Here is a 16435-nt window from a genome sequence, read left to right as displayed (position 1 = left end):
ACATTAGAAATAAATATAAAATTATAAGAAGTGTTTAATTTCATATTCTTGATTCACACCCCTAGTGTGTGGACATCTCCTGTGCTTCACTTTTGGATTGGTCGACCAATCAGTAGGCATAAGTTTTATATAGGAGTGGCACATGGAGAGAACCATGACCTGACGAAGATCCATTGATCCAAACGTTGTCATTTAAGCAGTTTGGGAGTTAGTGTGCAGCTTTGTCTCACCGTGATGTGCGTATACCTATACCTTTTATGATATCTTGTAAGCTTTAAGCCATTTTGGTCATGATTGTAGGTACCTCACCAAAAACATACCTGGAGTTCTGATGAAGAAAAGAGTTAGAACGCTTCATTGGGTCATAAAAACGTTAAAAATAGCAGTGCTGAGGTGCTCTACGAGGGTTAAACAAGTAATCTTAACAGAAAGTCACCCTTACTGAAAAATCTAAAAGTGGGCAAGGTACAAACTTGAGGCACTCCAGATGAATATATTAAAAGTTCTTTACTGCATGATTGGTCTTCGTCAGGGAATAATGGTAAAACAGGACCCACAGGAAGTTTATGTTTTAAAAATTACAAAACTGGAAAAAACATGGTCATCTTTAATTTCGTAAACATAATTATGATAACTGTGTTTTAGTGAAATTTTGATCTGTTATAATGTTGTTTCTCATTAAAAACAGACCTGGAGTTCTGTTTTGTTTCTTTCACACATGTTTGAGTAATCTTGTATTATTAGAGGATCTACAGCTCCAAATCTTGTGATGTAGAGGTGGTTTAAAGAGCAAACTTTTACCTTTTGTTCACTTGAGTTTGGCAATTCCATGGCTGAAATCATCCAAATGATTCAAGTAAAAGCACACTTCCTGAGTGTTTTCTGTTGAGAGAGGAACTCAGTACCCCAAATCTGCAGAGTTGGTGTGTTAAACATCTGTGCAACAAAATACAACTCTAGTTAAGTTTCTGAGGAGGAAACAACATTATACAGTAACTGGGGATGTAACAATAACTGGAATATCGTGATATCGTATCGTCAGAAGTCTCACAATATATCGAATTACAAGTTCCTTTGCTTAAATACATTGTTCTTTAGCAGGAACAGCTAATAAACATAGGGAACTACATATCCCATGATTCATTTCAGAACAGACAACTTGAAGAAATATGTTTTTTACTTGAATTCTCGGGATTATGACAGTAATAAGTCACACCAAAATCTTGTCAAGGTATTTTAAAATCAAAAAAGTAAGTGTCCTATCTACAATTATATCAGCCTCTCCAAAATATCGTAATAAATATTGTACCGAGAGATGCATATCGTGATAATATTCCATTCCTAGTTTTAACAGATCAAAATTTCACTAAAACATAGTTATCATTATGTTTACAAAATTAAAGATGGCCTAGTTTTTTCTAATGTTGTAATCTTGGTGAAGTTTAAACAGTTAAGATTAGACTAATACATTTTTTCTAGTGCTAGTAGTGGTTCTTTCCTCTTATCAGCGGGGCACTTCCTTTTTAAATTAGTGAAACCAAAATAAGCCTGTGGAGTGCTCGTGTTTGAACCTGGGGCTGTTTGTAATGTGATATTCGTGTTGTTGTAGAATCAGAGACTTGGCCTAATGTAAGTCGAAGGCAGTTTGTGGAGCAGATTTTTGTGACCTTTGACCCTCGTGACTGTGTGGGAAATGCCTAAGTTCAGGCTCCAAGCGCCACAACATTCTTTCCATTAAAACTGATTCAGTACAAAAAAAACAAAAAACACAAGTAGGACAAATAAGTGACATTACAAGTATCATTTGTTTCACTTTATTTTGCACCAATTAAGATAAATGAATAGATCCATAAAGAAATAATTTGGTGTTTTGGCTCTCAAGATAAAAAAGAAAGCAGAATGAGCCTCAAATTTGTGTTACCAGTTACAATGCTGAAATCCAGCTGGTTTAAACCTAAAATGTTTCTCTCTGATCTGAATGGTCACTACCTAAACCCCAGAACCTGCACCAGTCCTGAGTCAGTGTTAGTGCAGCCTCTGCAGCTCAGGGAGGAAATTCTGGAGGTTCTGAGCTTTCACATGAGGCCTGTTCTATCTATATCCTGAGAATGAGAAAAAACGTAGATGTGTCCTCTAGGGATGTAACAATATCCTAATCTCTTGATAAGATATTTTCACAATACACATCTCACCGTATGATATTTATTGCGAAATTTGGTGGATAGTAACAAAATTGTGAATATGGTACTTTTCTGTCATAATCTGAATAATAATAATAAGATTTAAAAGTGCTTAATAACGGTTATTTCATCATTATATGTCACCGTTTTGGCGATGAATTACTTTGCGGCGCATAAACCTACATCAGCTTATCAGTGTTTTCAGGCGTCCACACAGTGCCAAATCAGATCCGTACTCAAATGAATTCATGGGAGCTGGCGGCACCAGATCATTCCGTCTCTGGAGCCGTTTTCAATCAGTTTAGTGTGGAAGAACACTACATCCACAATGAAAACGACTCGAATACGTACTAATGTGGACAGGGCCCGAGTGAAGCTGTATGGACTTTAAAAACACAGTGGAGCACTCCCTGTATTACCTCCGTTTTCAGTTTGAGAGAAGAACTCAGTCTAAATACGCAGAGTCTGTGTGTTAAACATGTGTGAATGAAACAAAACACAACTCCAGGTCTGTTTGTGATGAGGGAACAACATTATAACAGAGATCAGAAAGTAGTGTAATATGGGCGCTTTAAATCATAATATTTGAAACCACAGACTTAACTTATTACACATTTGAGTACATTCTCCTCTCTTATATCTCCCAGTAGATCAGTCAGTGCCCTGCGGGGTGCATGTGGGTGAATTCTGTTAACCAGATTGGTCTAAACATGCACAGTCTAGTTCGGTGTCTGCGAGATGGAGAGCAGGACTTGGCAGGAGCCTGGGAAAGCTTTAAGCACTTAGACCGGGGTTTGGCATGGCACCAGTGTATGGAGCTGACCTACATTTGCTGTTTTACACATGAGAAGAGTCTACAGTCCGCATCGCCACGGCAACCGTCCACAAAATATGTAACAGTTTTTAAAAAAAGACAAAAGCGGCCAAGGCTACATTTGTCACTCTTTTGATGCAAAGTGGAGAAAGCATTCACTCTAAGCAATTCCAAAAAGGGATGTACCATAAGAACAATATAAATTTACACCAGACAATTATTTATTATCTAATGGGCGATGATGAGGAAGTTGTGGTGAAATTGTTCCATATTTTTTACAGTCTATGGTCTTAAAAATGCATTACAGTCCCAACTGAACTTAGGTTTCTGTGTACATTGTGTAAAATAGAGGAAGTGTTGGCCTAGTGTACAGCGTGGTTGCTAGGTAACAGTTGTGGGCGGAGTCCAAATCTTCACCCTAGCTCCTTACCCGTCATTTACTACATAGACCAGTACTCTTTAACGGACAATGTTGGGAGTAACGTGTTATAAAAGTAACAAATTACTGTAATGCATTGCTTTTTGTTGTTTTTTGTTTTGCTTTGTACAAATTTGCTAAAATTACCGCAGTCCCAGTTTAGTCCTGGTTCAGACCTGGTTTAGTCCTGGTTTAGAACTGGTTCAGTGCTGGTTTAGTCCTGGTTCAGTGCCTGTTTAGTCCTAGTTTAGTCCTGGTTTAGACTTGGTTTAGACCTGTTTTAGTCCTGGTTCAGTCCTCCTGGTTCAGCTCTGGTTTAGTCCTGGTTCAGCTCTGGTCAATTAGACAGTCTAGTCCTGGTTCACAGTCAGTCAAGTACTTCTAGATTAATAATAAGCATACAAGTTTTTTTTTTTTGTTTGTTTATTTGTTGTGCATCTTCTTAACTGATTTTTTAAAAGTTTGTAATAAAGTTTTGATGATGATGTCAAGCGGGATCTCATACTCAAGCTAAATTCTTTCCAAGTGGAGTTTGCATGTTCTCCCCGTGTCTGGGCGGGCTTCATCCGTGCGCTCAGGTTTTCTCCGTCAGCTCTAAAAACACGCACCATGCATAGGTAAAAATGCTCCAGCTAAGAGAGTCCTGACCAAGCGTAGAGACAATATTGTGGAGATGGGTCCCCAGGGCGCCCCACGTGCTGCCCACTGCTCCTAAAAAGATGGAGGAAATGCAGAAGACAATTTCCCTACGGGGACATTAAAGTACTACAAAAAAACAAAAAACAACTCAAATGTACTACTACTCAAATGTACTACAGTAAAATACAGTACAATACAGTAAAACAGAGGGAACTACAAAGAACATGATCCTTCCATTTGAGTGCAGAGTACACGACAAAATAACTGATGTTAAATCTAAATTCTTTATGTTCTGACTGTCATGATTTTCTAGACATTTTAAAAGGAAAAATAGGAAAAAACATTTTTACAACTCTTATATAAATATTCATATATAACTATACTATGACTTTTTACATACTATTTAGTTTAAAATTCATATAAATTACAAAAATCTAAGCTTGGTTTAAAGACTTGAATTGACTTGTAGCTCAAAGCAGACGACTTGGGCTCGACTTGGACTTATGGACCAGTGACTCGAGACTCGACTTGGACTTGCCTTTCTTCGACTTGGAACTCGACTCGGACTTGAGGTCAAAGACTTGAGACTTACTTGAGACTTGCAAAACAACGACTTGGTCCCACCACTGGAGCCGTGTGTTTGAATCTTTGTGAATGAGGCCCTATATACTAGTCGTCTCATAAATGGGCTCTATTCACGCAAAACCAGCAGACGTTTGGAAACATACAGATGGCAACTTCCTTTGGGCGCTGTTGGCGATAGTAACTCTGAGAGTTTTATTTAGGGATGGGCATTTGATGAAATTTTCTTAATCGATCGTCGGAAGAATTAACGATCGATTATCGATTAATCATTAACGTTTTTATATTAAAATGATCATCATTATTATTAGTATCTGCACTACTAATCTGCATAAAAAAATTCAACTTTACGACATATAAACCGTAACCACTCTAAAGCCACATCAATCCATTTGACATTATAATGTGTTTAATTCAGTTTTGCGCAACTCTCACAGAAACAAAACTTAAAACCGCATCACTAATTTGCATAAACTAAGCGAAGATAAAACTACAGCTCTTGTGCACTGATGCGTCAGCTTCTGTCGGATTAAAAGACATGACTCAGTGGAATACAGGTTAGTGTGACCAGATTTGCGTTTGTCAAAACCAGGACACCGTACGGGAGGTGGGAGGTGGGGACTCGTCATCGACATTGCGCGACTCTCACCTGGTAAAACTTTTTCCCACTGGACACTGAAACATATGTTCCTGCTTTCTACACTGTGCACATGGCCTCCCACTTGTCCCGAACGCAACGGAAAGCGTGGAATTTCTTGTACAAGTCATCGTTAAATACACATTTGTGCTTCGGTACGTTGCAGACTGACCCACTGTTTGTGTCTCGCTCCTTCTGAGTGCAGAGAGACACATGTACGGACCCCTGTTTGGTCACGCTACGCACAGCAACCTACATTCGGTTTGTCTATTAAAATTAACGTAATCGATGAAATTCTTAATGATCAATTAACAATTAATCGATTAATCATGCCCATCCCTAGTTTTATCACATGCCCACTGTCGGTAACTACACTGGAAGTCATCATCCACATGTTTCCAAACGTCTTGTGAGTAGAGCCTCTAGTGCAGGCCTAGGTTAGGTTAGGAGCCCTGGGTTAGGAGCTAGAAGAGACATTCGGACACAACCAGGATTTCCAACCAGGACGTACAATTTTAGACTTTTTTGTAAAATTTCATAAAAAGCAAAGTCTAACCTGCCGTACTTTATACAAAACAACACATTCACATAATACTTACACCAAAAGTCCTGTTTCTGCTGCTCGTGCTCATTGCAGCATTTCCTTGTGTACTTGTGAGTTCCAGTATCTAGTTTCTTTCCTTTGCGTTGCCAGGTTTGAGTGAGGTAAGACTGGTCTGGCCAAGTGTGGTTATGTCTCGTGGAGGTTTGGTATGTGCTCAAACAGAAGGGGATTGTGACGGCGTACGAGCGGCTAATGTGGAAAGCTCACGTCAGACTTTCTTCATTCGAGAAAAGGTCTGATTATTGCTTTTTAAAGTGTATTTCGAATGACCCTCTGAGTACGAGCACCGCAGTAAAATGTGAAAGAGTTACAGTTTTTATTACATTATATTAAGTGCGGTTTATGGAGCTCTTTCCAAAACTTTGACATTTACAACTTAGAGCAGACTAGCCTCGCTTATTTACGAAAAGGAGTACTTCCGACTGTCAGAATGTTTAGTTCATTGTTGGTTGCGGTCCTTTTCAGTCTCAGGGTTGACACAGATGCATCACATGAGTTATCAGACTTATTTTACATATATATCAAATAGAAACGTTTCATAAAATTATCCTTCAAGGTTCAATATTACACTAAATTGTCTCTTGTGAGCTTTTAGTCATGTTATAATGTTGTTATGTCATCAAAAACAAACCTGGAGTTGTGTTTTCATTCGCACATGTTTGAGTAATCCTTTATTATGTATCTGTCTACATCCCCAAAGCTCAAAATGCTCTGTTCCACCTTGTGATGTCATGAAATGGTAGATTTCAACAGCTACCTTTTACTTTTAGTTCAATATAGATTGGCAATACCAAAACTGAAATTGTCCAAATGATTGTCGTGAGGCTTTATTTACTTTAAAAACACAGTGGAGCACTTCCTGTATTGCCACATGACATCACAAGGTGGAGCAGAGTGTTTTCTGTGTGAGAGAAGAACTATGTGCGAAGTTTGTGTGTTAAACATGTGTGAATAATTTGTGATGAGGAAACATTATAAAGTGGTTCAAAAGTTGCGTAATATAGGCTCGTTAAAGCTGAATTATGTAACTTTTCTGGTTGCATTCTTGGTATGCTGTCCCCATGGAGATGTTTTTAAACTTTTCTAACTTGCATTTACTCAAGAAGAGGCGTTTTTATGGCAAAAAAAAAAGAAGGAAAATCTTGAAAACATGCATCTTTACTGTGAGCTTTCACCTCAAGCTTAATGCCATACTGTGGAATATTCCTAGCAAAGTAATAAATTCTCCATAGAGTGCAAGATACATAAACTGAATGCCAGGCAGTGGAACATGTCAGACAAAGTGATCGTCATGGAAACAAGCAGGTGGCTGACCCGATTCGAGAAAAGTTACACAATGCACGAGGGCTGCTCGATTATGGAAAAAAATCATTGTCATGTTTATTTTGGTCAATATTGAAATCATGATTATTCAGACAATTATTTTTTTAGTTACACGATGCATTTATTCAGCATTTCTCTCTCAAAAAGACACTTTGTTATTGATAATTTACACACAACTTTCAAATTGAAAATAAATATAGCCTACAACAAGCGCAATCAGAGATATCAACCTGGTCCCCCATGATGCATCAGTGGGTCAGTTCATCACCACAGAAGCAGTTTATGAGGAGCCCAGCCCATATTACATGATGGTTATATCCACAATACAATGTGTGTATCTGTACAGGCCCATGAACATTTGTGTGATATTGGTCGCACATGAGAATGTCTGTGTTTACTAGTGTGTAATGAAAATGTCATTTTTCATGAGTTGTGTATATGTTAGTTGTGTGACTGTAGATCAGTGTGTTGTGTATCACCAGCAAAAGAAGAAATAGAAATTCTTTATGTTTCAATTAGAATTTTAACAGAATACACTGAAAGAGAAACTGTTACAAGAGGAACTGTTACAATTACTGATTATCTTGAAAACTATAAATATTTTACTATACACATGCATAGAATTATAAATAGATATTAGATATATAGAGACAGCTATAGAGAATAGAAATTCTGAGACCACTCCCGTTGCTCTAGCTCAGTTCTTTGCGGAGTTATGACCAAAAACGCATACTTGACATTGGTTACCTTGACCTTCAAGTGACCTTGACTGGTTTCAACCTGTAACATCCAGTGTATCCCAGTTATGTGTGAATATTTTAGGCCACAGATGGTTCAGAAACTGGCGAAATTACCGATCCTTTATAATGGCGTGACCTTTCAATTGACCCTTGAGACCTCAAATGACCTCGGATTGTCACCAAACTTTTTTTTTTTGTGGCATCGGGCACGGGGGCTTGACCCACGTACCAAATTTGATGATGTGTGATAATCGGTCCGTAAATGGCGGAATTATCACGGGTGGACAGACACACATAGACACACAGACACACAGGGTGAATATGAACCTTAGATCAGTTTTGTGATGTATAAAACATAAAATGAATAAAATATACTATGAACATGAAATAAGGCATAGAAAAACATAAATGTATCCAAAATAAACTATATATCCAGCTGTTCTACAATTTCTATGTTTAAAAAATAAAATAATTATACTTATTTATATAAAAAATATCCCAAAATAAACATTAAGCTATAAACCGTTTCAACTTGATTATATGAGTTTGGAGATCATTTGAGACGCAAATTGAAATCAAAATTCAATTAACTGCACAGACTTACAATGCACTTTTAAAAGACAAATTCTAAGATCGGATTGTGACCATGCGTGACCTGGTTGTGAAAACAAAGCTGGAGGTCAGAATTCACAGATGGAATTTGCTGTTGAACTGTCACATTGGGCTTGACTTGGTTTATGGTTTATTGTGGTTAATAAAAACATGTTCCAAAAACTGCCCCAAAGTTCACCGTCTTCTCTGTCAGTATAAATAAACCAAAGTGAAATTATTTATTCACAATAGCTTCAGTGGAGGCATTATTCAAGTCCAGAGACGTGCTTGTTGTCAGTTGAAATGACTTAGGAAGTTTGCGGAGCCAATCCTAAACAAGTACTACAACTCTACAGTAATTTGTCTATGTTGTTGTGCATATGTCAAACGAGCTGCGTGTTTGTGAATAAGAATAACCCCCTCAGGGACTATCGAAGCCTATGGTCTAAAGTAAAGACCAAGTTTTGCTTCACACAAAAGGTTGTCTGAAAACTTAAGAAAAAACAACAAATTTTCTGTCTTGTGACTGCAGTTTTATATGTGAGTGCATAAATCATCTCACATGTTGTAGTTCACTGCAAAAAACAATATCTAAGTAATGTAAAATGACTTAAATTAAGAACTTTTTACTTTATTTGAGTAGATTAAACTTGACAAGTAACATTATCTACCAATGGAATAAGGTGTAATTAAGGTGAATAATGTATCAGGAAACAAGATTAGATTAGAACGAAACATATTTGTACATACATTATAACCCTATATTTCTTTCTGTCTTTCAGGAGCGTTTGCAAAGGTGAAGGAGTCCCAGAGGATGAGCGACGAGGGGAAGATGGACCAGAACGAGGCGGACGGGATCAGGAAGCGCTGCCGGACGGTCGGTTTCGCTCTCCAGGCCGAGATGAGCCACTTCCACCAGCGGCGGGAGGTGGACTTTAAAGACATGATGCAGGCCTACCTCAGAGAACAGATCGCATTCTACCAGCGAGTCACACAGCAACTGGAACGCACCCTTCGCATGTACGAGACCCTGTGAACTCTGACCAAAAAGACACCAAAAACTCACCAAAAATGGACAGAATGTGTGGACCAAAATGCCAAATATTTAAAGGGTGTTATGGGGTTAAGGATGGGGGTGGTTGTTGAAAATGGACACTACTACTTGGGCAGTTTTTGTTGATGCAATGCTTTTAATGAGCTACTGTATTTTTATTTTTTATTTTTTTTTTACATACTTCAAAGTCTTAAGATGACGGAATATGGTGGAATTTGTTTCAGTAGTTCAATGGTGAAACTTTAGTATGTGCATTGTAAAATACTGCCAATATAAACACACACATGCAAAATTACATATAAAGTAAAAAAAAAAAATTTACAAATTAGAAGCACTTGAAAAGGAATTGGTCTCAATGTGACCTCAAATTTCCAAAAAATACTCTAATTAAAGTGAAGCTAAACACTAAATCCTAAATTTTGGTGTTAACTAGGTACATTTGCCGCCTAAATCTAAGTTTGTGCTTCGTCTGTATTGTAAGTACTGTATTTTTTGGACTATTAGTCGCTCCGTAGTATAAGTCGCACTGGCCAAAAAATGCTTAATGAAGAAGAAAAAAGCATATATAAGTTGTACTTTTTGGGTGAAATTTATTTTATAAAATCAGAGACCAGGAACCAACATTTCATCTTGAAAGTCAAGTTCTAGTAATAACAACAGAACAGAGAACAACAGACTGTTAACGTCACACTATGAACAGTTCTTCAGATAAACTATAACATAAACAACAGAACAGAACAAGTTTAACAAACTCTCCATCTCACTCCAAATCACTAAATCCACAGAATTCTTCATCCTTGGTGTCACTTCTGAGCAACTCCGCGACCTCCAGAGTTAAACAGAGCGCCGCGTCCTCTTTTGTGTAGCTGTCATCAGACTCAGCATCAGTTCCAGTTACAATTATTCTGGCCTTTCTGAATCCCAACAGAATGTTTTTGGTTGTCTTTATGTTTGTTTAAATTTTAAATTGTCAGTGATACAGAAGTAATAGTGTGATCGACTGACACAGAACAGAGGCTCTTTCTCTTTCTTCTGCAGCCGACATGCGCAGTAGAGCCACGTGACGGTGGTACAGGAGTACACAAACCTAGAGCGCCCTTTCGCGGCTGTCATTGTGAAAATGTTAACATGTAAGTTGCACTGGAGTATAAGTCGCAGGACCACCCAAACCATGAAAAAAAGTGCGACTTATAGTCTGAAAAATATGGTAGTTAGTGACATCCATAGAATGTGTAAAAAAGTGGACCAAGTGAGTGTGACGTCATTCAGTGCCAGTCAAATGAAGTTTGCAATGCTAACAGTTACAGGAGCAAATCTGGAGCCAGGCTCTATATTATGAATAGGATTCTTTTGAAGGACAAAATTGTGGGGGAAAAAAACAAAACAGGATTACACAGAGTGGGTTAATGCAAACATTTTAAGAGCAAAATGTAGATGCTCACTGCAGCTTGTACAGAGAGAGGGATGACAATATTCCAATGTAAGTCAATGGGAGCCAGGGTCAGAAGGAGCCAGAAGAGTCACATGCAAACTACCTATTTGGCATGCCATGGCTCTGTCCATTTACATATACAGTCTATGATGACGTCACGCAAGACTGCCCTGATTAAATCCAGGATGGTGTTTCTGATTACAAACACTTGGAAATGTGCTTATGGCGGCGTTTAGGTGTTTAGTTCCACTTTAAACTGAACTACTGAACCAAACTCCAGGTCATGTTCAGATTCACTGATGTAGCAGCACTCATTGACACAACTGCAGCAAACTGTCTCTGACTTGCATAATTTAATGTATTATGTTCATGTAAAATAAGATATAGGTTTTAAATTCATAGTGGTTTATAGGTAATGACAATAAAGCCATACAATGGGTTGTGATTTGGAAATGGTGTCATCTTCTCTTACACTCTGCACACTCTGAACATTCTTTTAGCATACGCACTGATTAGGGATGTAACAATAACCAAAACATCATGATATTGTATCGTCAAAAGTCTCACAATGATATCGTGGACCATTACAATATATTGAATTACAAATGTCTTTGCTTAAATTAAGAGTTATGGTGCAGCAATGGCTAAAAAAAAGCAAACTACATAGACCATGATCCTTTGCTCCATTACAGTGTAGACTCGATGAAGAAATAACAGTTCTAAGCACTTTTAAGTCTTAGTTCTTTGGATTAAGTCTTGTCAAGGCATTTTAAGAGGAAAAGTAGCATATAATAGTTCTGTTAACCTCCACAAAATATCACAATAAATATCGTACTTTGAGATCTATGTTGTGAAAATATTGTACCGAGAGATTTGGATATTGTTACATGTCTAAACGTGAGTCTCCCCACCATATCGTGAGCTTTCCCACGATATCGCAGTAAATATTGTACCGTGAGGTTCATACTGTGACGATATCGTATCGTTACAGCCCTAACACTCATCAGTAGACCCACAGTTGATGGTATGTTTAAGCACACATTAAAGGTTCACTGCGCAACTTTTTCATTAGAGACGTGCTACTGTTTTTGTCTGAAAATAGTCCAAAGAAGACCATTCTTACTGAGAGCAGGCTCATCTCTCCACAGATCTGACCTGTACGTCTGACCTGTATCTCCTTGTATATACAGCGGAACATTCCTGGCAGTCTTTAGCATCTCTTTAGCATCTTTAGCAAAGTCATTGAATTTAGTGGTGTTATGACCCAGCTCGTTGGGGTGAGGGAAGTAACAAAAAACAAGATGTTAAATGGAATAAATTAAATAATGTTTAATTAACAGGGATGTAGAATGTAAATTAAGCCTGTTCTAAAACTAAGGCTATGTTCAGACTGCAGTGCTTAATGCTCAATTCAGATTTTTTTGGGCTTATCTCCTACAATACAGTCTAGTTCTTCGTAAAATGGACAGGTTACAAGTCCATGGCCGCTTCATTTGTTTGAGTCTTTAGCCTCCTTGTATTTGGCTTGCAGACTCCTAATTTTTGTTAACACTGGGGTCTCGGCCATTTCTTTCACAATCATTTCAAAAACCGCCCAGTTCCGATAAGACTCCTCCAGCTTGGCCTGAATACAGCGATCCCCCCAAATATGAATGAACTCGCTAACCTCACTTTCCCTCCTGTGACAAAGTGGGCGTTTGTCTCATTTTAAATTTACCTTAGTTTATGTTCAACATTTTGATTTTGAGAAGACATCTTTGCTTTGAAAAGTGACCTGGAACCAATACTCACCTGGGGGAGGTACTTCCTGCTGGGCGGAGTATAAAGGCAAGTAGGTGTCATCAATTAAGGTGAGAGACTTTTGTGTAGGTTGTTTGGGTTTTTTTGGATTTGAGTTACTTATTTTCAGTTTATTTATACTTTCGTTGGGGTTAAATACTTTAGTTTAAATTAAGGACACTTTTTGTTGTTGCGTCTGCCTCCTACTTTGACCACGTCGGGCCAGCTTCCCGACACCTCCACTGACGAGACTTCAAGGTGGGATGAATGTGACCTGGCCGTTCAGACTGAAGTAGCATGTCAAAAGATCGGATATGTATCGGTTTTAGGAGCACATATCCAACTGTCCTGGGTCGCATTTGAAAAAATCGGATTCTTGTCATTCAGACTGTCATTAAAAGATCAGATACAGGTCACATAGAGGTGAAAAAAAATCATATTTGGGTCACTTCAGGCTGCGGTCTGAACATAGCCTAAAAGTTACTCTATGTTGAAAATATCATAGTTCGAGTATAGAAGTTGTGACTTTCCTACTACAATTCTGTGTCTCCTGTAGCAACAACGCTTTATATAAGAGCTCAAGTATCACCGCTGTTAAAAGATGTATTGTCCGATTATCAGAAAGTGTTTGGTTAGCATGCTATTTGTTTTACCGTGATGGCAAAACTCATCTTGGTGAATAATGAGGATGCTGAGAATGCATAAGGTAAGTGAGGAATAACTTTGGACCACTGCAAACTGTTTAAAATGAACTAATTCTGATACTTTTTCAAGACAGTAATCATAATGCAATAGAACAGGGGTGTCAAATTCATTTTGGTCTGGGGGCCGTATCCTACCCCAAAAATAACAATAAGTTCAAATATTTGTGCAGAGAAATGCAAATCTATTACAGAAATCTTTTTTAATTGAGGAACTCTTTCTTTTACAAAATATTATAATATTATAAACAACCTGAAACTTTAAGAAAAATACTATTTCAACACAATGTTTTAACATTAATTTGTATGCAAATAGGAATAAGTCAATTTTTCTTGGAAAATCCTGCACTCAGCGTCCACTTTTCTCATTTTTGACATTTTGCTGATGAGGGTGTCACGGTCAACAGTCAAAACGATCGTCCTTTAAGAATGTTTGGAAAGAGACAAGTCTTCATTTGTGCTGCTCTGGTGGGAGGGGCCTGGGAGACGCTGGAGACGCTGCTATGATAAACACTGCAGAAAATTACCAATATTTTAATAGAAAATATAATTAAAATATTTTAGTAGAAAATCAGCCGAGGGCCACATTAAAGGCCTTGGAGGGCCGGATCAGGCCCCCGGGCCTTATGTTTGACACCTGTGCAATAGAATATAAACACCAGCAGAAGTGTTTTTAATATTGTTTGACCCATTGTAAGTTCAGGCATTCCTGGATCTTTAGTATTGTGCAATCTTGGGCACTGAAGTTAACACTTGGACTAAATGGTGTTTTCTGTTTCAGGCTTGTTTACATGCTTTAAATCAGTAACAGAACCCAGAGCAGTGTGATGGCTTAAAGTCTTAAAAACACACATTCCCTCCCAACTGTTAGCCCTGTATGCAATGACTTCATATTATTCAGATTCAAACACATAAGCAGAGTTTTAAACAGTGAAATTTCTACTGACAATAAACCGGAGTGGATAGAACTGGAACTTGAGTCAGACTTGAGTCGCTATTTTTAAGACTTGAGACTTGACTTGATAAAACGGACTAAGACTTGGGACTCGACTTGGACTTGAAGGTCAGTGACTTGGGACTTGACTCGAACTTGAGGCCTGTGACTTGAGAAGACTCGAGAAGCATGTTTAAATCTGATTTCTTTCTATTTTGACCATAATGATTCACATTCAGATCTTGTTCAGACACAAAAATGTATGCAACTTATATACTCTATAAATACTCATATATAAATATACTATGACTTTATAAGTACAATTTATCTTAAAAAATCATATAAATTGCTAAAATCTAAGCTATATTTGGTACTTTGGTTTAAAGACTTGAAATGACTTGAAGCTCAAAGCAGACAACTTGGACTTGACTTGGACTTATGAGCCATTGACTCTTGCCTTGGACTTGCCTGTATTTGATTTGGGACTTAACTCTGACTTGAGGTCAAAGACTTGAGACTTAGTTGAGACTTGTAAAACAACGACTTGGTCCCACCTCTGGCTCTTACACTCAAAATGAAAATACCAATTCTCTGTTCTTAAAGGTTCACTCTGTAGGTTTTATGGTGGAAGGTCTGTCAGCTGTTGTTATTAGGCAAAGTAACAGGTCATATCTGTGGAGAGGTGATCCTAATCACAGTAAAGGTCTTAAACGATTTTTAAACGTGACAAAAAGCGCACACCACATACATGAGGAGAATCTTATGAAACTTAAAATCTCTGATCGCAAAGACTGCAGCGGGATATGACTGAAGACTACTGGATATAAAGTGAGAACGATCACGTCAGAAGTTTCCTGTCTACAGTAAAACCTCTCGCTTTGAGACTCTTAAGCCTTCCAAAGATCAGAGCTCTGCACTTCTAGTTTAGATACAAGTCAAAACTGTGTTATTATTATTTGTGAAATGTGGTGCATAACTTCAGATACATGATTTTTAAAGCATGAAAGATTGGTGATAAAGTCCACAGGAAGTAAGGTCACTATCGCGAATCTGCAGCTTCACCTCGATCCATGCGCTGTGTGGATGTAAACAGACACATGTGAGGAACTACTCTTGCCTTTTTACTTTTAAAGAATGCCTCAAACTGGATTAATAGTGTGGTTTTGTGGACTGGATCATTATTTGCTGATGACAATTTCTATGGGTAATACAGATGAGATGCTGCACACAATATTTACAATGTTATGAGTCTTCTATAAATTCTTCTCATTATTTTCGCTATTTCCTGAGTTTGTATCTTGCGCCTCTATTTTATGATCTGTTACTGTAGCGTTGCTGATGTTTGGTGGTTATGACCTGACAGAGCAGCTCATAATCACACTGACACTACATACATGAAAAGCGTGGCTTCAAAATCGCACACATAGACAAAAGTTGTCCCGTCCCAAGCTCGGGGAGAAGAAATTGCAGCCAAAATCGGGTAAATTTTCCTGTAGTGTGTAGCGGCCTTAAGAATGGATGTTCAACAAGGTGCAATAAAAGACACCTGTAGTCAAATGAGTACACAGATAAGTTTAAGTTTCATTTGGCTAAAACAAAGATAAGATCATTTAAGATTTGACAAAAAAAATAAAATAAATAAATAAATCTGCAGTCTGGTTGGAAATCACTCTTGGCCAAAACATGTCTAATGAACACAGAAATTATTATGTGACAAAAGTATAAGAAAACAAACACCTTTATTTTGTTGAAATCATGTTTAAAATGTGCATTGTGTAACTTCTGTGGTGGAGGTTCTGTCACCTGCTTGGATATGTCATTGCTCTGTCTCAAATGTTCCACAGTGTGACATTAAACTGCTCTACTTTACATTTATTCAATTGCAGATGGTTTTATAACTCAAAAATACCTACAAAAACAGATGTTTTGATTGAGTGGGGTGGCTTCTCCACAGATCTGACCTGTAACTTGATCAGAAATGTATCTAATGGACCCTCCTAGACACAA

General features: G+C 37.8%; 1 protein-coding gene across 1 annotated transcript in view; it reads left to right on the top strand.

The window, feature by feature from the left end:
• snx33 (sorting nexin 33) overlaps nt 1-11459 on the top strand; it is a 56039-nt gene extending 44580 nt beyond the window's left edge. The window contains exon 2 of the mRNA XM_020923200.2: nt 9311-11459. Within this exon, the coding sequence (XP_020778859.1) occupies nt 9311-9564 (254 nt within the window). The 3' untranslated portion in view covers nt 9565-11459. The remainder of the gene's footprint in view (nt 1-9310) is intronic.
• Nucleotides 11460-16435: the final 4976 nt, after the last annotated feature.

The sequence above is a fragment of the Boleophthalmus pectinirostris genome, unplaced genomic scaffold (genome assembly GCF_026225935.1).
Source record: "Boleophthalmus pectinirostris isolate CB_2022bp ecotype Guang Dong unplaced genomic scaffold, ASM2622593v1 HiC_scaffold_2, whole genome shotgun sequence".
Lineage (NCBI taxonomy): Eukaryota > Metazoa > Chordata > Actinopteri > Gobiiformes > Gobiidae > Boleophthalmus > Boleophthalmus pectinirostris.
Note: the sequence above shows the minus strand (reverse complement) of the source record. Positions and strands in the feature narration are given on the sequence as shown.